This window comes from Pseudochaenichthys georgianus, chromosome 8, assembly GCF_902827115.2.
Source record: "Pseudochaenichthys georgianus chromosome 8, fPseGeo1.2, whole genome shotgun sequence".
Lineage (NCBI taxonomy): Eukaryota > Metazoa > Chordata > Actinopteri > Perciformes > Channichthyidae > Pseudochaenichthys > Pseudochaenichthys georgianus.
In genome coordinates this window covers 1,604,954-1,628,032 of record NC_047510.2, presented here as the reverse complement: position 1 = coordinate 1,628,032, position 23,079 = coordinate 1,604,954, and the positions used below count along the sequence as shown (strand labels likewise).

The 23,079-nt window shown below is 39.2% G+C and overlaps 1 protein-coding gene across 6 annotated transcripts in view; it reads left to right on the top strand.

Moving 5' to 3' along the window:
- rbfox1 (RNA binding fox-1 homolog 1) overlaps window positions 1-23,079 on the top strand; it is a 299,812-nt gene that overhangs the window by 216,094 nt on the left and 60,639 nt on the right. For 5 of the 6 annotated variants that reach the window (XM_034089337.1, XM_034089336.1, XM_034089339.1 and 2 more), the window contains exon 8: window positions 1,674-1,833. In XM_034089337.1, the coding sequence (XP_033945228.1) occupies window positions 1,674-1,833 (160 nt within the window). The remainder of the gene's footprint in view (window positions 1-1,673; window positions 1,834-23,079) is intronic. The other variant, XM_034089338.1, reaches the window with a different exon arrangement.

The following is a 23,079-nucleotide window of genomic DNA, read 5'->3' as shown; positions in this document are numbered from 1 at the left end:
AATGTAAAAAAAACACTTTTTGCCACTTAGTCTACAAATGACTTATGACAGCAGTGAACTACTACAAAGTTCAAACATTTATTTCATTTACCAAACAGTCCCTGAGCTGACTGAGCCTAAATCCCTAAAGCGTTGCTGAAAGGTAGAGTGTAGAGTAGACTATACGCATTACACTGTTACACACCTACTATACAGTATACACTGTAGTGACTGTACAGTCAGAGTGTACTGTACTGTCTGACAGTACACCATGTATTTTCTACAACTCTACATGTGTACATTATACAGTACATACTACATACATAGTGATGTACATACACACTGTTAGAAATTAAAATCAATGTTGATATGGCGTAATTTTGAATTAAATACACTATTTAATTTAAATCAGTTTTATTCTGAAAACACCGAAAGTTCACACTATTAACTTAATACTTTTATTCTGAAAATTCTTCACTTCCGGTTAGCATTAGCATGTGGCGAAATGCTACGTTTTCAAACTGTGAATCGAAGGTGAAATGACATGTGATGTTGTACACTGAGCACACTGGGATTAGCACTCATTTATTGACGCTGAATAACGTTTATCAGGGAATGTTTAAATAACAACAGACACCAGAATATACGTAAGTGCTAGTCTTTTTGCGAGTCCAAGTACCGGTTCCCGACGTTCCGGTTTTAACCGGACTTGAACCGAAACTTTTTACAAGTCCAGTACCGGTTCGGCGTACCGGTACGCAGCACTAGTTAGCATCTAACCAGAAGTGCAAAAGGAGCAGTAAAGTGCGATGTAATGTCCAGTATAATATAAATATATATCTGAGAGATATAATTGAACAGTTTATAGTGGTATATAAATAATAAATAGCAGGATAGAAATGGAATACACTACAGCAGGTAGACCGTATACTATATGGACAGACACTGTAGACAGAATACATACAGTTGAATTCCTCGTACGTGTCATTTAGGATAAGATGTACATGTATTGAGCTCTGTGGGAAATCCAAGTGTTATAGCAGCAACAGAATAAGAGAGACACACATGAGAATATACACGGGGATGATAAGAATAAGAAAAAGTAAAATCATGAATTCAGTGAAATAAGAATACACATGTTGTTACAGTATTAGACAGACCAACAGTGTTAGCCTCAGTGTTGAGCATCGCTCCAAAGTGTTGCTCAAAGTTCAAACTGTTATAACTTTGACCTGGATTGCCACTAACCTTCACACGCAGATATCTGCTGTACGAACATTACAAGCAGAGTTTGTAACCATAGAAACAAACTGTCTGTTTTCATTGCGTATCATGTGAATGTTTACTGTTTGCATCTCACATATTCATCTATTATTACAATAACACGTCTTTTATTTCACTGTTCAGCATTCAATTGTACGTCCTTCTTTGGCTCATCTTATTCTATTTCATTTGCATACAGTTAATTTCTACTGCAGTTTCTTTTTGCGCTATTTAAAAACATGTTGTAATAGTTTAATGTCTTACATACAATATATTTACGTTGCATTGTTGGAGGAGCCTGTGAATTAAGTTTGCATATCTACGCTGTAGCTGCACATGACAATGAGCGTTGAGCTTTGAGCAGGAACGTTGCCGTGTGTTGGGGTCTTGGTGACCTCAGGGTCCGTGTTCATTCTGTCCTCTGCCTCCAGTAACAGGCTTCCCCTACCCAGCAGCCAGTGCAGCAGCAGCAGCAGCAGCAGCAGCAGCAGCAGTAGCGTACAGAGGAGCCCACCTAAGAGGTCGAGGACGGGCGGTGTACAACACATTCAGGGCGGCTGCTCCCCCACCCCAAATCCCCGCGTACGGAGGGTGAGCATTGCTTCCTGCTCCTGCTGTCATTTTCTCCTTTTGGCTTTCTCCCTCTGTCCGTTCTTTATCCAATGGCAGAGTCAGCGGTGCGATGCATGTCTGCCGCGCCGCACAGCGATAACCCCCCCCCATTCCAACAGCATGCTGAAGCAACCAACAGGCATGTTCCCAGACATGTGCCTCTGCACGGACTCATGGGAAATGATTCGGCCTCGTATGCTGGTGTCATTGGAAGAGGCTGTGTTCATGTAGGGTGGTCCTCTACGTTGGGACCACCTCTCCAGTTTAGTCTTTGCCAGCATAGTGAACCCTGACATGTTGAGTACACCAAAGCTTTGTTAGAAATGTATAGAACGGGTCCCCAGCACATAGAAACTGCCGGATGCTAACTTACATATGTTGGGCAATTTGCACAATTAGCACAAGTTGCGTTATTAAAATGAATGGCATTATAGATGTGTAAAAAAAGTAAAACGATGACATGTGTGTTTGGACAATTTTGGAATGGTCTTGGGTGTTATTGAGGAGGCTGAATCAATGTCTGACATTTTCAGGAAGTAAAATTGCAGTTTAAACTGGAAAGTGGCCATATTTTGATTTCTATGAGCAATGCCATTGGATATAGAGAGCACAAGATGAAGATTATTATCTCTACTGTGGACAATTATTTTTGTAATTTAGGGGAGCAAATTATCCGGTCCCCTGAATCTTACAAATCCACCCAAAATATATCAAGTACAAATAGTTCTAGTTGAAACAGAAATGTATGATACTGAAAATGTCAGAAATGGACTCCCCATGGCTTTAATGGTAATTCATGCTAATTAGTGCAATTGTTGCTAATTGTGCAAACAAATGTGAGTCAGCAGTTTCTATGTGCTGGGGACACGTACCATGTGTTTCTAACATAACACGTTGGGCTCCTCAACATTTCCGGGTTCTCGGTAGGACTCTGGCCCCTAAAGTATTACCCAGTGCCACAACATCTATAAAAGCATCTTCCTATCCCCGCAGCAGCTCTGGCCGACCCTCCATGGCTGAACGCCCTGGAGACCAGCCAAGCAGAGCAGTGCATTGTGGGCAGTCAGATCTGATTTGCCATTATTCTGTTTTTTTATTTATTTAGCTCTTTATGACTGCAAGCAAATGGACACTAAGGAGGCTGGCTGGGAATCTATTCAGGAATCGAAGCAGATTTGTGTTCCGCTCACAATAGGAAGCTTTATTTTTGAATGCAGTGATTTCCAGAATGTGGCAAAAGAAAGTGTGATTTATTGTGTTTTTATTTTCTACTGCGATGTGAATATTAGGAGTTGGTTCATGGTGATAAACAGCAGGAGGAAACGTATCAAGATAAACTGACTTTGTGAATATAACAAACTTAAAACAGCTTGTTCCCTCTGCGCTGTCACACACAGTTTGAATGATACTCACAGGGAAACATGTGCTTTTATTGCCTAACAACACAATTCATAATGCTTTGTGTTTCTGCTGGTGCCAAACACCGCTGATATTAATTGTATTCATATGAAGTTGACTTTTAACATACATAGTCTTTCCACCTTCTCTTTCATCGTCAAGCGTAAAGATGGTTTTGACAATATAATATTTTCTGCATGCAAATTTAAAATGTACCTTCACAAAGAGGAATGGAAACATAAATTGCATGTGACTGAGGACAACACAGGACCCTTGTCAATAGCTGACCTTAAACAAAATATATATGTTATTCATTTTAAAATGAATACTTTTTTCCTTTTACACCCTTTATTTTGTCATTCTAAGAAAATATATATTTTCTTTGTTACATTACATTTAAAAAAAAATGTTGTCCTAATAAATTAAATGTTAGTAATAGTATATATTAGGACTGTCACGTTAACGCGTTAATAACGCCACTAATTATTTTAACGTGCGATTAACGCATGGGTATTTGTCCTCGGCCCACCTCGTAGTTTCAGAGCCAAAAGGCTTGACGTTGTTGTTGTTGTTGTTGTTGTTGTTGTTAGTTGGATGGTGGGAGATTCTAGCGAGAGATATGGATACAAAAAAGGTGTTTTAAACAGCAAGCCAAGCACACAGCTGATGCTGACAGCCCGCTCCTGCCGCTCGCTCGCGGCAGACCACGCTTGAACGTTTTCCAGGGCAACACACTCTCACTCCCTAAGCGTCCAATAGCGACGTTTGGTCAGTGTCCGTGGCGTCCAATTGTGACGCTCCTAGGCTCCTTCAGCATCATAAAGGGACGCAAATAGCTTTCAACTGATTGCAATGTATTCCCATCTGCGTCGGGATTTGACGCTCATGGAAGCACGGCATTCGTTTGTGTAGGCTGCCCTTAAAGGTAATGTGAGCGTCCATTCCGAGGAGTAAAGGATGGCAGAAGACACTACACTACCCAGAATCCCCAGCTATCGTTTGGACTACACCATGTGCTCTGTTTGACAAACCCCGTGATAGTCCTCAAGCTCTGTGATTGGAGAGTGTGCTCCGAGGGTTAAGCCGATTCTCGAACAGCACTTGAAATGGGATGGAACCACGGCAGACTGTCCAAAACTGGATTTGAACGTGTCCACCGCGTCCCCCCTCCCCCACCCCGTCCCCAGAACTATACATGCTAGTAGTAATACAAATGCCACTTCAATCTCATTAGTATGCAGAAAAAGTGACAGGTCGCCCCGCCCCTTTTCGACCGGAAGTCCCGCCTTATTTGACCGGAAGTCCCGCCTTTTTATTTTATTTTGAAACCGGAAGTCCCACCTCGTTCGACCGGAAGTCCCGCCTCGTTCGACCGGATGTCCCGCCCCCGCTTCCGGCGGATGCCCCGCCCCCGCTTCCGGTTTTCAAAATAAAATAAAAAATAAATTAAAATTAAAAAAATGAGAAAAATAAAATGCCGTTGTTTTCAATCAATTAATATGCCTAGGGTATATGTCCCGCCTCCTTACCACTTCCTGTGTGGTTAATCCTGTATACAGTATCGAATGTAACTTACAAATACTTGCAAATAACATGAAATTAATCAAAAGTAAGGCATCTTAAAAACATATATTTAAACCTCTCTGTTTTTGCAAACAGGACATGACAGGACATGAGGGGAGAGAACATATGGTGGAGGAGGGGGAACACACACACACACACACACTTTCCCCGCCCCTCACCCTCTCCCTCTGTCTAAATAAAAAGCCATCGTCTTTAGTCACTCTTAAATATTTTTCAAGTCGAGAGAAAATGGCCAAGAGACGTCTTGATATGAATTTAATCAGCGAGACACTGGTGACAACTTACAGCCATCCGTTGGGTGCTCCAAATCAAAGTAAAGCATATAAAAAACAGATATTTTAAAAAGTCAGCCTTTTTTGCTAAAGGATAAGGGAGGGGGAAAACCCCAAACCCCCTATGGAGAAGTCATAAACCCCCTATGGAGACAAGCATGTTGTAAACAGAGGGGAGGTAGGTAATATACTTAAATATATATAGAAAGTCAGAGAATATTTATCAGAGGATAACGCATATACATTTGTACAAGTCGACACGGGTGCATTTTGTTAAGAAAACAGAGTTTTCGTACTCAGACCGCTGCAACAATTTCAAGCAGTCGCTGTCCGAATATAATGATGGCTTTAATTATTTGTTAACAGTCATAAATGTATTTAGAAAAACCTGTGCTCAAACATTAAAAAGAAAAAGAAGGGTAAGGTTACCAAAGCTTTTTGATACAGTTTTAACACACAGTGAGATCCCTAAAAAGTTACAAACAGCTGAGGGGAAAGAATTCTTTAATAAAGTTTAATAAAGTTTTTCAAAACTTGTTGAAGAAAAACGGTATACAACATTATATATAACCGCCATTGACATAAAGGCATGTATGGTAGAAAGATTTAACCGTACGCTGAAAACTAAAATGTGGAGGTATTTTACAGCTAAAAACACTCCGAGACCTATGATAGTGTTTTTTATGTATGACAACTCTACAACTGGTAGAAAGTTAAGTACTTTTTCTGAGCAGATTTTCTTTAAGACTGTGACTCTTAACAAACCAATCCCCGAGAGACAGACATACTCATCCACTTTTCAACGTATTTTGTTTTTGTCTTTCTCGCTTTTTTTTCCATTATATTTTTGGAAAAAACTACATAGTGATTGCTAGCAAAAATACAACATGCAACTAATACATTATACAATATTACGACTTTTGGCGATATTTTCAACACAATATACTTGTACCTTTTTTTTTTGTAGGACTTCAAGATATGTTGCATGTCATGCATAAACACGGTGTCATCTTTCTTGAAACTGACGTGCTGTCCGTTTTACAAACAAGTTATGTTTATGCTTCTTCATCCTATGAATGTTCCTCCCCCGTCCCTCTTCACAATAACAATCAAGGTGGATCTGTGAAATGAAACACCTCTTCCCAAAGCGTGACTACCCTATTGAGGGCATGCGTCTAAGGCAGTAGGGTCTAAATCGATGGGCCAGATATACTAACATGCAGAACGTACGGTATGTTTGAAAAAGACTAACCATTTATGTGACATCGCGCTCTGACTATTTCCCATAAAATCGTGACAAACTATTACTTGTTCTTACATTTGACCTCTTGCTGCTTGGTTGAAAATGATAGATGAAAAATAACTTTTTTAAAAAGAGTCAAACCACAAATGTTTAAGATTGTTACAAAATGTAAAAAATAAAAAAGGTCTGGAGACAAAATTAATTCAGGTGACTCTGGCTTTATTAGGACAACAAACATATAATACAAATGGGTTAGGGGTTAAATATAACCATAGTGGACTTAATAGTCTAACAAAATACTTTTATCTGAATACATTTGTTCTTTTTAAGAGCACTTTTCGAAATTATTTATTTATTATTTCAGTGGAACAATCCAGTGTTTGTTAACATTAACGCTTTCTTCTCTTTTTCTTGTGTTACTAAGATACTTTTAAACACACTTTGGTGTATGCAACACTTGTTCAGATAAAACAAGGTTTTTCTTTTCTGATAAACTTACATATTTTAGTTATTTTATGTTACCAAGATACTTTGAGATACACCCTGATGTACACAACACTTAACAAAGGGTATAATATGAAGTAGTTGGTAAGGAAGGGGTTTTTCTTTAAGGGTGCAAAACTTTTAGAACAGGGTAAAATATTCATTAATTTGTATTGAATTGAATTTTCTTTTTTTGATTTTCAACATACTATATGACTTTTACATATTTCTGACGTACTATACTTTTTTTTTTTTACTTTTTTCTGTAGAATCTTGACAAAACTATTACTTGTTCTTAAATGATGACCTATTGCTGGAGATGAGATGAAAAAGCTACAACGCTTAAAGAACTTTTTTCTAAAAAACTCTCAATTCTACACTGACTCCCCCCACTCAACGCAATAAGTCCCACCCCACTCAGCAAATCATCTAAAACGAAGGACCCCATCAAGACGACCGTTGAAAACTAGCCATGGATCTGAGAAAAACCAAGTCTGATGTAGCCTGCCCTTATTATCACCAGGATAATGGATATGGGCTTAATGACTGGATGGTACAAAGTAGGGGAGAGGATGTTCCCGAAGAAGAGCTCTCCTCTATATGTAATAGTATTGTAAACGAAACATTTAAAGTGGTCCCGGAATCTTCATTTTTCAGAAACATTCTGTAACATTACCGAAGAAATTACACTTACTCTTTTTCTTGTGTTACCAAGATACTTTTAGATACAGTTTGGTGTCTGAAAACTGAAACTGGGTGAATATAAAGTACTTTATAAGGAATTCGGATTCTTTTAAAGGCAGATTTTGGCTTTTTTCTCTTGCCAAGATACTTTTAGACACACTTTGAGGGATGCAAAACCTTAAAACTAGAAAATGAAGTACAGTCTGATTAGATTTTTTCTTAAAGACTGTTTCTCTAAAAGGTAAGTTTGTGATTTTAACAATTTTCCCTGACACTTGGCAGATTTGTGTGTAATTCTCTCACAAAGGAACTGTAAGATACACTTTTTTATGTATGCAAAACCTTAAACTTTTTTTTTTTTTTTTTTGAAAATAAAATACTTTGTCTGAATACATTTTCTTTAAAGGCACTTTTTTTTATTTTAACGCTATTTCAGTGGAAAAATACAGTTTTGTTGACATCAAGGCTTTTTTCTCTTTTCTTGTGTTACTAAGATACTTTTAGACACACTTTGATGTATGCAACACTTGTTCAGTTAAACAATGGGTTTTTTTTTTCTGATAAACTTACATATTTTAGTTATTTTATGTTACCAAGATACTTTGAGATACACCCTGATGTACGCAACACTTAACAAAAGGGTATAATATGAAGTACTTGGTAAGGAAGGGGTTTTCTTTAAGGGTGTAAAACTTTAGAACAGGGTAAAATATTCATTAAATTGTATTGAATTGAGTTTTCTTTTTGATTTTCAACATACTATTTGTACACAATGACTTTTCCATATTTCTGATAAACTATACTTTTTCCGTAAAATCATGACAAACTATTACTTATTCTTAAATTTCACCTATTGCTGGAGATGAGATGAAAAAGCTACAACGCTTAAAGAACTTTTTTTCTAAAAACTCTCAATTCTATAATTGACTCCCCCATTCAACGCAATGAGCCCCACCCTCCACTCAGCAAATCTTCTAAAACGAAGGACCTCACTAAGACGATCGTTGTAAACTAGCCATGGAGCAGAGAAAAGCCAAGACTCCCCCCGCGAGTTGCAGTCAGGAACAGAGTCCACCAGCGACACCACCATGTGGGAAACCCGAATCTTGCAGTACTACTGCTGCTGATGCTACTCTCGGGTCAAGAAGTCTCGGTTTAGGGACACAGTGAAATCGGAATTGTTTTATATTCTGGAGATGGTGATGTATCGGTACAGAAAAGAAATCTGCAAAGAATGCCGACGCAGTAACCCCGACCCGAGGCAACACGATTGTCGGAATGACATGCCCGATTTCTTCTTCAGAAACAATTACAAAGCGTTAATGAAAAGACTTTGGCTCGCCGACTTCGTTGCAGTGATTGACCAGAGTCTTATTGAAAAAGGCATTTGCGAGGATAAACTGAGGATAGGACGCGCTTCGGAAGCCTTTCTGCACAAGCTTGTAAAATGCAGATGCCTCAAGGAGAGACTTGTAAGATGATTTGCTGAGTGGGGTGGGACTTATTGCGTTGAGTGGGAGGCTTCATCTGTAGAAAGTACCTGTTTGAGGAGATTTCGTAATAATGGCAGTTTGTCATTTTGAGGGTATTTCAGTGAACAAGGCTGTTTTGAACATTTGACAGATTTATGCTTAAATTCTCTGGGAAAGTTACTGAAAGATACACTCTGTGTATAAAAGCTGAAAAGTAGATAATAAGTACTTTGTGTCAGTAGATTTCGTTAAGAATCTTTGACAGATTTATGCTTAATTCTCTCAAAAAGGTTACCGAAAGATACACTTTTGTATTTAAAAGCTGAAACGTAGATAACGAAGTACTTTGTGTCAGTAGATTTGGTTAAGAATCTGACTCTTAATGGCAGTTTGTCATTTTGAGGGTATTTCAGTGAAACAAGGCTGTTTTGAACATTTGACAGATTTATGCTTAAATTCTCTGGTAAAGTTACTGAAAGATACACTTTTTATATAAAAGCTGAAAAGTAGATAATGACGTGTGCTTTGTGTGTACAGACACACAGAAAACACTGAAAAACACAACAAGAAGGACTGTAATACACATGTATCAGACACGCTCCCCTTGCTAAAATGATGACAACAGTTTTTAGATGTAAAAAACACTTTTTTATTTTTTTCACACGCAAAATCAATAGTTATACTGATTGTAGCATCCCCAGGACAGTCTCCAGCTTAGAATTCCCCATATTACTGGAGATATCGTGATGGAGTTTTTTCACTTCAGTCAAAATATTCACGTCTATGCTGTTTTCGACGCAAAGATGCATTACATCTACAAACAGAGCATACAATGAGAGCACATGATACACTGTTGATGTTTGTTTCATTTCTGAGATAATGTTACAGAATGTTTCGGAAAATGAAGATTCCAGGACCACTTTAAATGTTTCGTTTACAATCGTTTCCCAATGACCCTGAATAGTACTGCCAGAACGAACGATATCCAAAATGTCTTCTAGTTTACAAACTTCAGCCATTCTGCTTACACGGGGGTCACTACTCATTCTGTTTTCAATCGTCCCCATCATCACACTTATTAAACGGGTAAGGACTACATTATGATCAATATATACAGAGCGTTTTGCATAGTAGTTTCCCATTTTTATTTTACTTAAAGAAAAAAGTCACTGCATTGAACAAGTCCCTGGCTTCTTCTCCATCCGACTGCTGTTTGTTAGTCTTCTTCTTCTCCATCCAACTCTGTATGGATATTTCAAGTCTCTCCTTGAGGCATCTGCATTTTACAAGCTTGTGCAGAAAGGCTTCCGAAGCGCGTCCTATCCTCAGTTTATCCTCGCAAATGCCTTTTTCAATAAGACTCTGGTCAATCACTGCAACGAAGTCGGCGAGCCAAAGTCTTTTCATTAACGCTTTGTAATTGTTTCTGAAGAAGAAATCGGGCATGTCATTCCGACAATCGTGTTGCCTCTGGTCGGGGTTACTGCGTCGGCATTCTTTGCAGATTTCTTTTCTGTACCGATACATCACCATCTCCAGAATATAAAACAATTCCGATTTCACTGTGTCCCTAAACCGAGACTTCTTGACCCGAGGAGTAGCATCAGCAGCAGTAGTACTGCAAGATTCGGGTTTCCCACATGGTGGTGTCGCTGGTGGACTCTGTTCCTGACTGCAACTCGCGGGGGGAGTCTTGGCTTTTCTCTGCTCCATGGCTAGTTTACAACGATCGTCTTAGTGAGGTCCTTCGTTTTAGAAGATTTGCTGAGTGGAGGGTGGGGCTCATTGCGTTGAATGGGGGAGTCAATTATAGAATTGAGAGTTTTTAGAAAAAAAGTTCTTTAAGCGTTGTAGCTTTTTCATCTCATCTCCAGCAATAGATGAAATTTAAGAATAAGTAATAGTTTGTCATGATTTTACGGAAAAAGTATAGTTTATCAGAAATATGGAAAAGTCATTGTGTACAAATAGTATGTTGAAAATCAAAAAAGAAAACTCAATTCAATACAATTTAATGAATATTTTACCCTGTTCTAAAGTTTTACACCCTTAAAGAAAAACCCCTTCCTTACCAAGTACTTCATATTATACCCTTTTGTTAAGTGTTGCGTACATCAGGGTGTATCTCAAAGTATCTTGGTAACATAAAATAACTAAAATATGTAAGTTTATCAGAAAAAAAAAACCCTTGTTTAACTGAACAAGTGTTGCATACATCAAAGTGTGTCTAAAAGTATCTTAGTAACACAAGAAAAGAGAAAAAAGCCTTGATGTCAACAAAACTGTATTTTTCCACTGAAATAGCGTTAAAATAAAAAAAGTGCCTTTAAAGAAAATGTATTCAGACAAAGTATTTTATTTTCAAAAAAAAAAAAAAAGTTTAAGGTTTGCATACATAAAAAGTGTATCTTACAGTTCCTTTGTGAGAGAATTACACACAAATCTGCCAAGTGTCAGGGAAAATTGTTAAAATCACAAACTTACCTTTTAGAGAAACAGTCTTTAAGAAAAAATCTAATCAGACTGTACTTCATTTTCTAGTTTTAAGGTTTTGCATCCCTCAAAGTGTGTCTAAAAGTATCTTGGCAAGAGAAAAAAGCCAAAATCTGCCTTTAAAAGAATCCGAATTCCTTATAAAGTACTTTATATTCACCCAGTTTCAGTTTTCAGACACCAAACTGTATCTAAAAGTATCTTGGTAACACAAGAAAAAGAGTAAGTGTAATTTCTTCGGTAATGTTACAGAATGTTTCTGAAAAATGAAGATTCCGGGACCACTTTAAATGTTTCGTTTACAATACTATTACATATAGAGGAGAGCTCTTCTTCGGGAACATCCTCTCCCCTACTTTGTACCATCCAGTCATTAAGCCCATATCCATTATCCTGGTGATAATAAGGGTAGGCTACATCAGACTTGGTTTTTCTCAGATCCATGGCTAGTTTTCAACGGTCGTCTTGATGGGGTCCTTCGTTTTAGATGATTTGCTGAGTGGGGTGGGACTTATTGCGTTGAGTGGGGGGAGTCAGTGTAGAATTGAGAGTTTTTAGAAAAAAGTTCTTTAAGCGTTGTAGCTTTTTCATCTCATCTCCAGCAATAGGTCATCATTTAAGAACAAGTAATAGTTTTGTCAAGATTCTACAGAAAAAGTCAAAAAAGTATAGTACGTCAGAAATATGTAAAAGTCATATAGTATGTTGAAAATCAGAAAAAGAAAACTCAATTCAATACAAATTAATGAATATTTTACCCTGTTCTAAAGTTTTGCACCCTTAAAGAAAAACCCCTTCCTTACCAACTACTTCATATTATACCCTTTGTTAAGTGTTGCGTACATCAGGGTGTATCTCAAAGTATCTTGGTAACATAAAATAACTAAAATATGTAAGTTTATCAGAAAAGAAAAAACCTTGTTTATCTGAACAAGTGTTGCATACACCAAAGTGTGTTTAAAAGTATCTTAGTAACACAAGAAAAAGAGAAGAAAGCGTTAATGTTAACAAACACTGGATTGTTCCACTGAAATAATAAATAAATAATTTCAAAAAGTGCTCTTAAAAAGAACAAATGTATTCAGATAAAAGTATTTTGTTAGACTATTAAGTCCACGATGGTTATATTTAACCCCTAACCCATTTGTATTATATGTTTGTTGTCCTAATAAAGCCAGAGTCACCTGAATTAATTTTGTCTCCAGACCTTTTTTATTTTTTACATTTTGTAACAATCTTAAAACATTTGTGGTTTGACTCTTTTTTAAAAAAGTTATTTTTCATCTATCATTTTCAACCAAGCAGCAAGAGGTCAAATGTAAGAACAAGTAATAGTTTGTCACGATTTTATGGGAAATAGTCAGAGCGCGATGTCACATCTTAAAGACAGCTTGAACTGGATAAATGGTTAGTCTTTTTCAAACATACCGTTCTGCATGTTAGTATATCTGGCCCATCGATTTAGACCCTACTGCCCTACTGCCCCTACTGCATGCCCTCAATAGGGTAGTCACGCTTTGGGAAGAGGTGTTTCATTTCACAGATCCACCTTGATTGTTATTGTGAAGAGGGACGGGGAGGAACATTCAGAGGATGAAGAAGCATAAACATAACTTGTTTGTAAAACGGACAGCACGTCAGTTTCAAGAAAGATGACACCGTGTTTATGCATGACATGCAACATATCTTGAAGTCCTACAAAAAAAAAAAAAAGGGTACAAGTATATTGTGTTGAAAATATCGCAAAAAGTCGTAATATTGTATAATGTATTAGTTGCATGTTGTATTTTTGCTAGCAATCACTATGTAGTTTTTTAAAAAATATAATGGAAAAAAAAAGCGAGAAAGACAAAAACAAAATACGTTGAAAAGGGGATGAGTATGTCTGGCTCTCGGGGGGTTGGTGTGTTAAGAGTCACAGTCTTAAAGAAAATCTGCTCAGAAAAAGTACTTAACTTTCTACCAGTTGTAAAGTTGTCATACATAAAAAACGCTATCTATGAGTCTTTTTAGCTGTAAAATACCTCCACATTTTAGTTTTCAGCGTACGGTTAAATCTTTCTACCCTACATGCCTATATGTCAATGGCTGTTGTATAATATGCAATACCTCTTTTCTTCAACAAGTTTTGAAAAACTTTATTTAAAAGAATTCTTTCCCCGCAGCTGTTAGTGACTTTTTAGGGATCTCGCTGTGTGTTAAAACTATATCAAAAGCTTTTTGGTAACCTTACCCTTCTTTTTCTTTAATGTTTGAGCACAGGTTTTTCTATATACATTTACGACTGTTAATAAATAATTAAAACCATCATTATATTCGGACAGCGACTGCATATCACAGAGATCTGCTTGAAATTGTTGCAGCGGTCTGAGTACGAAAACTCTGTTTTCTTACAAAATGCACCAGTGTCGACTTGTACAAATGTATATGGTTTATCCTCTGATAAATATTCTCTGACTTTCTATATATATATATTTAAGTATATTACCTACCTACCTCCCTCTGTTTACAACATGTTTGTCTCCATAGGGGGTTTATGACTTCTCCATAGGGGGTTTGTGGTTTTCCCCCACCCTTATCCTTTAGCAAAAAGGCTGACTTTTTAAAATATCTGTTTTTTATATGCTTTACTTTGATTTGGAGCACCCAACGGATGGCTGTAAGTTGTCACCGGTGTCTCGCTGATTAAATTCATATCAAGACGTCTCTTGGCCATTTTCTCTCGACTTGAAAAATATTTAAGAGTGACTAAAGACGATGGCTTTTTATTTAGACAGAGGGAGAGGGTGAGGGGCGGGGGAAAGTGTGTGTGTGTGTGTGTGTGTGTGTGTGTGTGTGTGTGTGTGTGTGTGTGTGTGTGTTCCCCCTCCTCCACCATATGTTCTCTCCCCTCATGTCCTGTTTGCAAAAACAGAGAGGTTTAAATATATGTTTTTAAGATGCCTTACTTTTGGGATTAATTTCATGTTATTTGCAAGTATTTGTAAGTTACATTCGATACTGTATACAGGATTAACCACACAGGAAGTGGTAAGGAGGCGGGACATATATCCTAGGCATATTAATTGATTGAAAACAACGGCATTTTATTTTTCTCATTTTTTAATTTTAATTTATTTTTTATTTTATTTTGAAAACCGGAAGCGGGGGCGGGACATCCGCCGGAAGCGGGACATCCGGTCGAACGAGGCGGGACTTCCGGTCGAACGAGGCGGGACTTCCGGTTTCAAAATAAAATAAAAAGGCGGGACTTCCGGTCAAATAAGGCGGGACTTCCCAAAAGGGGCGGGGCGACCTGTCACTTTTTCTGCATACTAATGAGATTGAAGTGGCATTTGTATCACTACTCACGTTTATATGATCATTATAGTTCTAAAAAAATAAGAGAATAAATTAAAAACAGGTATGAAATACTATATGACATTAAAAAATGAATAAAGTTTAAAAGGGGAGTGATTTGTAAAATATCCATAAAGAAATAGTAAATCTGTTTACAGTTCTGTGTTGAGAGATGTATCCATAGATCTCTTCATTTTGCTCTCAAAGTGCACCAGATTGATGCTTTTAACTTCAATATTTAAAAATCTTCCCGGGGGAGCTTGCCCCCGGACCCCCCTATGTGAGGTCCACACACCACCTATAAAAAATAGCACTTGACCCCTGCTTACACCTATATGCCGTGAGCTGATTATCGAGCCTTCATTGTAACAGTCGCAGGTACATTGTGTATTTGCGTGGGGAGTGTTGCAGTAGAAAATTCCACTGTAGCGACCGGTACATTAATGGGAAACCCTAAATGTTTGAGCACCCTCTATGAAACGTCAAGCTACCCACAGTACCCCCAAAATAAATATCTGGCGCCGCCACTGAGCCTGACTATTTGTGTTGGGGGGGGCCCGACTTTTTTTTTTCTCCAAAGGGGGGGCCTGACAGAAAAGGTTTGAGAACCACTGGCGTAGGCCGATCCACTGTTTACTACATGACTCACACCCTCCCTATACACTGCTGCCTGTCCGACAAAAGCACTCACACACAAACACATGGTTTTCTTTCAAGTTGAGTTGCCTGACCACTGCATGATGTGTTTTGCATAGCCCTTTATGCATCATTCCATCAAAGTAGCAACTCATCTATAGCATGGTGGAGTTAAAGACTGCAGGGGCTCTACGCAGAGCCATCAGCAGAAAAACAGCCTGAAATATGCTGAGCAAACACAAGATAAGTGTTTTCTCATGGCCCCTTTTCCCCTTATTTCCTCTTTAAGCAACATTTTCTCTGTCCTTACTATGCTTTAGCATATATGCACAAGCTATAGTGAACAACAAAGATGTGTGGAGCCCAGTTCTATAAGAGAGCTCTGTTCACAATGAGGTCTTTATGCTAACATACAGAGTCAGCAGGCCGTTGTTGAAATTAACTGGTTTCATTCGGTCTAAATGTGTGGCTTTAGCATATTTAACTCAGCGATGACATTATCTAATGAACACAAACTGAATTGCTTTTGCAGGGATGGCGCACACACACAGTCAACCTCCATCACAAGGGGAATTGCAAGGAGATCCACGCAGCATGCTAATAAGCCTGCAGTCAGCCAAGAAAAACACAAATCAGATATACATCTGCGTTCTGACCTCGCCACTGGCCTGTAGCAGAAAGCAGAAATAATGAAAGGTCCATTTAGAATAAACATTTCTAAACACAATAGTTTTTTGTGTGGCTTGATTATTGTCAGCATGCCTGTGCTGTGGAGAACTATTTCTGTAAGAATTCTGTTTTCTGCACGATTATCAGAACTATGTTGGCACCAAACAGTCCTGACATTCTCTGGTTTAGGGTTTCTTATTTGTTACAGTGGAACAAAAGGCTGTTTGGTTTCTGGAACACTGACAGGCACGCTTTGGGTTGACTTTGGTGCCAGTAAACTTCCTGCTTGTCGCAATGAACTAGTGTGTAGTGGTAGACCAAAGGAAACTGGGTACTTTGAGGTGGGCATGCAAAGTTAGTCATAATAAAAACATGTCCTACATCCTCTTTTCTGTAGTTAGACTGCTATAGTTGTAAAATAAATCTGCTGGTGATTTAGTATTGTGGCCTCACCCTTCCACTTATTTTATTTATTTATTTATAACTTATCATACTTTTTTGACCACTTGGGGGCGGTGCAATAAGCTGTTAACACAACACTGAGCCTTTATCCCCAAGTCAACCCACACCTCTGGAAACTAAAGCCAATGCAGAAGTTCCTTAAAGGTGCATTCTTTAAGGTGGCCAACAGGGAGCGCTGGTTTCCAAAAGGTCTGAATGTACAGAGGTCTATGAGAATATGACTCCACTTTCAACTAGATTTATTTATTATTCACATGCGCTTATGGTCTTAATTGCTAGTTTTTCTTCAAAAGACCATGATGTTCATTCAGTAAATTATAAAAGCAGGATGTGCTTAAGGGCGTGTCTCAGGAACGTTTGCTAACACGGTGTTGTCAGGCTTTGGTGTTGTCCTGGTTTTAGTTTGAGGTAAAGTCAATTAAAATATATTTAATCACATAAACTTGTCTTGTTCAGCATTCGGGTTAGGGTTAGCTGTTAAGTATTCAACTATATAACAATTTTCCTGAACACAGGTGTAGGCTGTGTCTGTATAAAAGGTTGACAGTGACTTAAAACAGTAAAAGGGGCTATCAACCCAAATCGAGCTGAAAGATAAATTACACAGTGTCGAAATTAGAGAACTACAAAGTTGGTAATTGTTGGTATTCTCAAAGCAACATTGCTCACATTGCTTTAAAGAGGCCACCTTTGCTCAGGTTTGAACAGTACAGCTTGAGGTGTTTGTGCTGAGTATGGTTTATAGACTGTACATCATAATACTACGACTAAACCTTGAACACCCAAAGAAAAAAGAATCCTTGCTCTCTACCACCATCAAAACCCAACATGAAGGAACAACCTCTGGAGGAATATTGTTCAACCCTCTAGTCGAGTTCAAAGACTGTCAGGATCTATACCGAGGAGCACTGATGCCTTGTTCGTTTAATATGAGGAATAGGTGAGTCATTTAAAAAGTGTTGAGCTGAGCTTGTTACGAAGTGCTGTCCCCTAGTGATTAATGCAGCTTTATATGCATTTGTGGTTTGGCAGGTATAACCCTTTAAATCAATGTTTCCTAAAGCCTTTTGCCTATATGTTAGTTTGTCTGCCTTCTTTTATGGACAAAATAAATCAATTCAGTTTTAATTTCCAAGAGAAAAGCAGATGTAAGTCTTCGAGGGGCAATAGATGAGTCAAGAAGGTTTTAGAGGTAAGGCAGTGCAGGAACCTGACATCCCTCATTAATCTTCCCTTCCTTTCCTATCTCTCCAGCACCGAGAACATCTTCAATCACCGTGATTTGTGAGAGCAATGTTGCAAACAACACAATCCAATGATTAATGTCCTTGAATATATGATGTGTGGCATTTTTATTGGAGGTGTTTGATAAATCTAAGCAGCAATTTACCACAGAGAGAACATAATCAATACACCGTTGACCTCTTGATCTCTCTATTATTCTCATTGGAATGAAGACAGTGGAATTATCATCAGTGGTTAGCACACTGTCATAGGGCCCTATAGAAAAGCATAAGGCACCAGCCAGGAGACCACCAAGTAAGTCAACATCTATTGCTAATTTCATCATTATAATGAGTCTGTTTTATCACCTGAGACTCCAGCAGTCTCCCTGGTCTACCTATTGCTAATCTGGCACGGCTAACCCTTGTGGAGTTGCTGTAGAGGCACGGTAATAAAGCACACAGCAGGGAGATAGAGGAAGTAGCACCGTTTGTATAGTGCATTGGAAGATACACAAGCCTTGATCTATTTCTGTACCAGTATGTTAAAATCTCTACTGGGAGACTGACGTTTCCTGACAGATGGGATGTTTTGAAATGGGGTTTTGTGAGGTACTCATATAGTCAGTGTTTCACCTTTACAGTATACCATGGTTGGCAGTTGGCACACAATTAAGTATGGACCTTTACATATACATATAGGCACACGAAAGTGTTGGTCAACATCTAAACTTATTTTGTAAGAAAGGCTGACTTAATATTCAGTTTAAGTATATGGTGTATTAGGGATAGTTTCATCAATTTATGTTGTTTTGAGGAAGTTATTAAGTCCCTGTTTCCGTCTGGGAACTGAAGCTGTTGTCTGTGATCGTGCCGAAGCCTCCAAACTCCAGTGAAAGAAGAAGTAGGGAGTTGTGTCTTAAGCTGGATTCGCATGACAAGCGGTAAAACGGCTTGTGTGTTCTATGAGCTCGGCCGAAGCATTGGCTTGAATTTGTTGTCGAGCGCTTTGCTCAAACTTACAATTATTTCAACTTTGAGCTTGTTTTTTTTTTTTATGAAAATGACAGCTGTATGTAGCGCCGCAAGCTAGCCAAAGAAACAAACCCTACTTTTTTGGTAGGCCTTTTTTTTTTTACTGATTCTGGAGCTACCTCATATAACCCCAATTAAAAAAAATACAAACTCTCCCATTAAAGGGGTGGAAGATAACTGGAAAAGGAGGCAAGGATAGTTTGACCATAAATCGTGACTGATCTCTTTCAGTTGGGAAATATTAAAAAAAAATCCTGTACAAAGACAGGAAGAACCAACCAGTGTTTCCTGCCTCTGTTTACTAGTTTGTATCTTGAGCCAAAATAATATTTAATTTATAGGATGTTCTTAAATATGTGATGACTTACACCTGATCGTGGCATGCACACTGGGTGGGAGTCAATGTGTGTCAAGCGTTGAGTCAGGTTTACAGGCATGTGTGTGTGTGTGTGTGTGTGTGTGTGTGTGTGTGTGTGTGTGTGGGTGTGTGTGTGTGTGTGTGTGTGCGTGTGGTGCGTGTGTGCGTGTGCGTGCATGCGTGCGTGAATATTTGGTTCCTTCCAGGAATTCTTTGCTGTCCCGCATTGCATCCTCTGAGGCCTAGTGTGAGTAAGCACATGTGTCTCCAGGATCTGACGTCCCACAGCGAAGGGATGAATGCAGATTGTGAAAGAGGGTGTGTTTCAGCTCCATCAGGGGGAGGAAAGGTGGCCTCCCCCCCACACCCCTACATCACACCCTGTCCTGGACAATGCAGGGGGCGGTGGGCTGGTGACTAACAGTACACAACCCATCCGTACCTCATGTAGCCGGATGGGTTGTGTAAAACGCCTATGAGACTGGACATGTACTTCCCCATGAAGTCTGACTGGGACATGCATCCTGAAAGGACCCCTGGAGACACTAGACCGCAGTGGGAGGGATCTAGACAAAGTATAATCAGTCCTAATTCTAAAAATACTCATACTGCATGTTGTGATTGAAAATCTATCCCAAATCATGTTTTCTAACAGTGTTTCTGGGGAAACTTGAAGCCATATTCATCTTCATCATGTTATGAAAAGCTGAGCTGGCGGGTGCTTCAGCTGAGAATGAGCAGCAGTCTCAAGGAAGTGACCGCTCTCTGGGCAGCGTGACGCAGTGTGCAGTAAGAGAGGGTCACACAGCAGGACCAAGGACGCAAACCACGCCAGTTCTGTGGGAAAACCGCACTGAGCATGCTCAACAGTCTGTTAGGGATTTCTCAAGGAAGGAACCCCAGAGGACTCCACTGATTCGCCTGCTGTGCAGAAAAAATAGAAAATCAGATCTCAGCTTCTCTTTTTCTCACAGTATTTCCATGTAACAGACACAATCATTCCTCTGCACTAGTTTGTTTAATGCACAGATGTTTCACAGTCAAGATGATGCTAACATAGATGCTAACTGACAGCAGCAATTTGTATTACCCTTTTGTTTTGTGTGTATGCAAAACACCTCTCTGTCTGCCTGCACTGAGCATGCAGAGTGTCCTGTAGAAGGAGTGCAATAAACTTGCTGTGACACTTCCCAGACTCACAATGAACCCTCGTTCTTAAAGCGTGCGCGTAACCCTGCGTGTGCTTGGTTTTTCCCCGTACGTACTTTACCCTGCTGACGCTTGGCGGGCCTGCGATCGCTCTCTGGCACTCGAGTGCTGTGACGTCAGGAGTTTGACTGGTTAGTGCCTCAGTCGCGGAGTGAGACAGGAGAACAGCAGCAGTGTGACGTCTGTGCTTTTACGGTAGCTGGGTCCTGTTACCACTGGAGCTACTATATCACTTTGATTTATTCCTTTGTTATTATGTTCTATCTGGGGTCTGGCGTCGACCTTCAGTGAGAGAACGTTGGTGGAGGAAATATCCAAAGCCTTTTTTGAGTCAAAGTAGTAATACCACCTTTTTAAAGTACTCTGTTTTAGATAAAGTTCAAAGATTCAAAATGTGTCAGTATCGGCATCAAAGTAAACTTAAAATAACAAAAGTACTGAATAATTTGTTTTATATCTCGTTATTACATTAATCAAGTGACGAAATGGTGTCTTCATCTTTAATGTTTAAGCTTAACAGGTTACATAAAGTTGAACTGCTTGAAACACCTAATAATATTAAAACCCTAAAACATGCTCTTAGGCTTTTTGACTGTGATAATGCATAGTCCTTCTTTTTATACACACACACCCTGGCACACACACATTCATCTCTCCTTTGTATATTCGGGTAAGTCGCCCCTGCACCCCCCCCCCCCACCGGCTGACCCTCTGGCTGACCTCTGTCTGGCGGTGATGATGTCAGACACAGAGGTCATCAGAGGTTATCACAACCGGCTATCAGAGCCGTTTGGGCCTTGAGTGTTTGAACGCTCCCACCAGACTGACTGTGGTCAAATAAGCCACTCGATGCTAACTCAGCACACACACACACACACACACCACACACACCACACACACACACACACACACACACACACACACACACACACACACACACACACACACACACACACACACACACACACACACACCACACACACACACAAATACAGACACACATGCGATGAAGTTGCCCTTGAGCACTAACAGAGCTCCAGATTCTGGACTTAACCAAAAATGTTTGGTGTGTGTGTGTGGTGAGCCTGCAGACACCTTTCCTCTTTTTGATTTGACCTTTGACCTAAATGATCTGTAACTCCAATGAGCGCGACTGGTAGATGTGAGTGAGTTCTCTGTAGAGTAAATGATGTTTGCCAGGCGACCTCAGATGTTATGGTAAACTTGCAGAAAGCTTATGGGGAGTTTGGTTAAGTGCAGATCGGTTCATTTAGTCCAAGTTTCTCAGGGTCATCAAGTTGTGTTGAGGGGGTGTCTTTGAAGTTTAGGGCGCAACCAGTCCCTACACTTTGTAGTCTGGTAAAAAGCATCAACCTGGATTTATTTAATATATCTTTAATGCATAAGTCTCTCAGTTTGATTATATTTTGACGATGAACACTCACAAGATTAAAAATGATTAGACCCAGATAGGTTGTGAGAATGAATACATTGATTTATAAATGCATTTAGTAATGAATGAATGGATTTTTACTTAAATAAAGTCACAATCACAACATACACAATTTAAGTGAAAAGATCATTTATCATGCTAATGTCTAATAGGATGAAAATGTACTATATCTTATTTTGTCTTTTATTTCCATTATCTTTCCATTTTTTTTTTTCCTGTTTTATAAAAGTGTAAAATGTCTTTGAGCACCTCAGAAAGTGCTTATAATTCAAATGTATTATTATTATATTATTAATATATAATATGTAATGTCATTTATCTTTTATTGTATCATTCTCTAATGGAACAACTGTCAGAAAAAACGATTTGGGATTTTTAAAGTATTTCTGATTCTGATTACAAATTCCTCCAAATGACAATGTAATTGCCTAAAGATGTTTCAAAACAATGACAAATGGTGAATGACGTGTGGCTATCCGAGCGTCAACCCATTTACTGAAGGCACAATGTGCGGTGATGCAAGAAAATGTCTCCACTTTCACTCCATTTGTCTTGCTCCATCTCATGATGTCTGTTCCCTGAAAGCCATTTACAGCACCATCGTTTCTGTTCCCTTTCATGTGTTTTCGTCTTGCACACACCTGGCAAAAAAAGGTAGGGCAGTGAAGAGGAAAAAGAGGCTGAAACAGAGCCCATCACATCATTTCTCTTTTATCCAGCTGTCAGGCTGTTAATGAGATGGGAGAGTGTTTTGATGAAGGAACATTCCCTGGATGTTCAAGCTATCAGTTGGCTACAATGAGGCCAGGAGCACAAGCCGTAGGGGGTGAGTGGGAGGGCGTGTGTGTGTGTGTGTGTGTGTGTGTGTGTGTGTGTGTGTGTGTGTGTGTGTGTGTGTGTGTGTGTGTGTGTGTGTGTGTGTGTGTGTGTGTGTGGGGTGTGTGTGTGTGTGTGTGTGTGTGTGTGTGTGTGTGTGTGTGTGTGTGTGTGTGTGTGTGTGTGTGTGTGTGTGTGTGTGTGTGTGTGTGGGGGGTGTGTGGGGGTGTGTGGGTGTACATGCAGGGGGATCTGAAGTCTTGTGAGAGAAGACAGAGACCCAGAGAAGGGTAAGATGAGATGGCGGAGGTAGAGACGTGATCAGAGTGAGAACTATATTATTTACTACGTTATTATTTTCCTCTTTTTCCATGTTGCCACTTTCCCTCCTTTTGG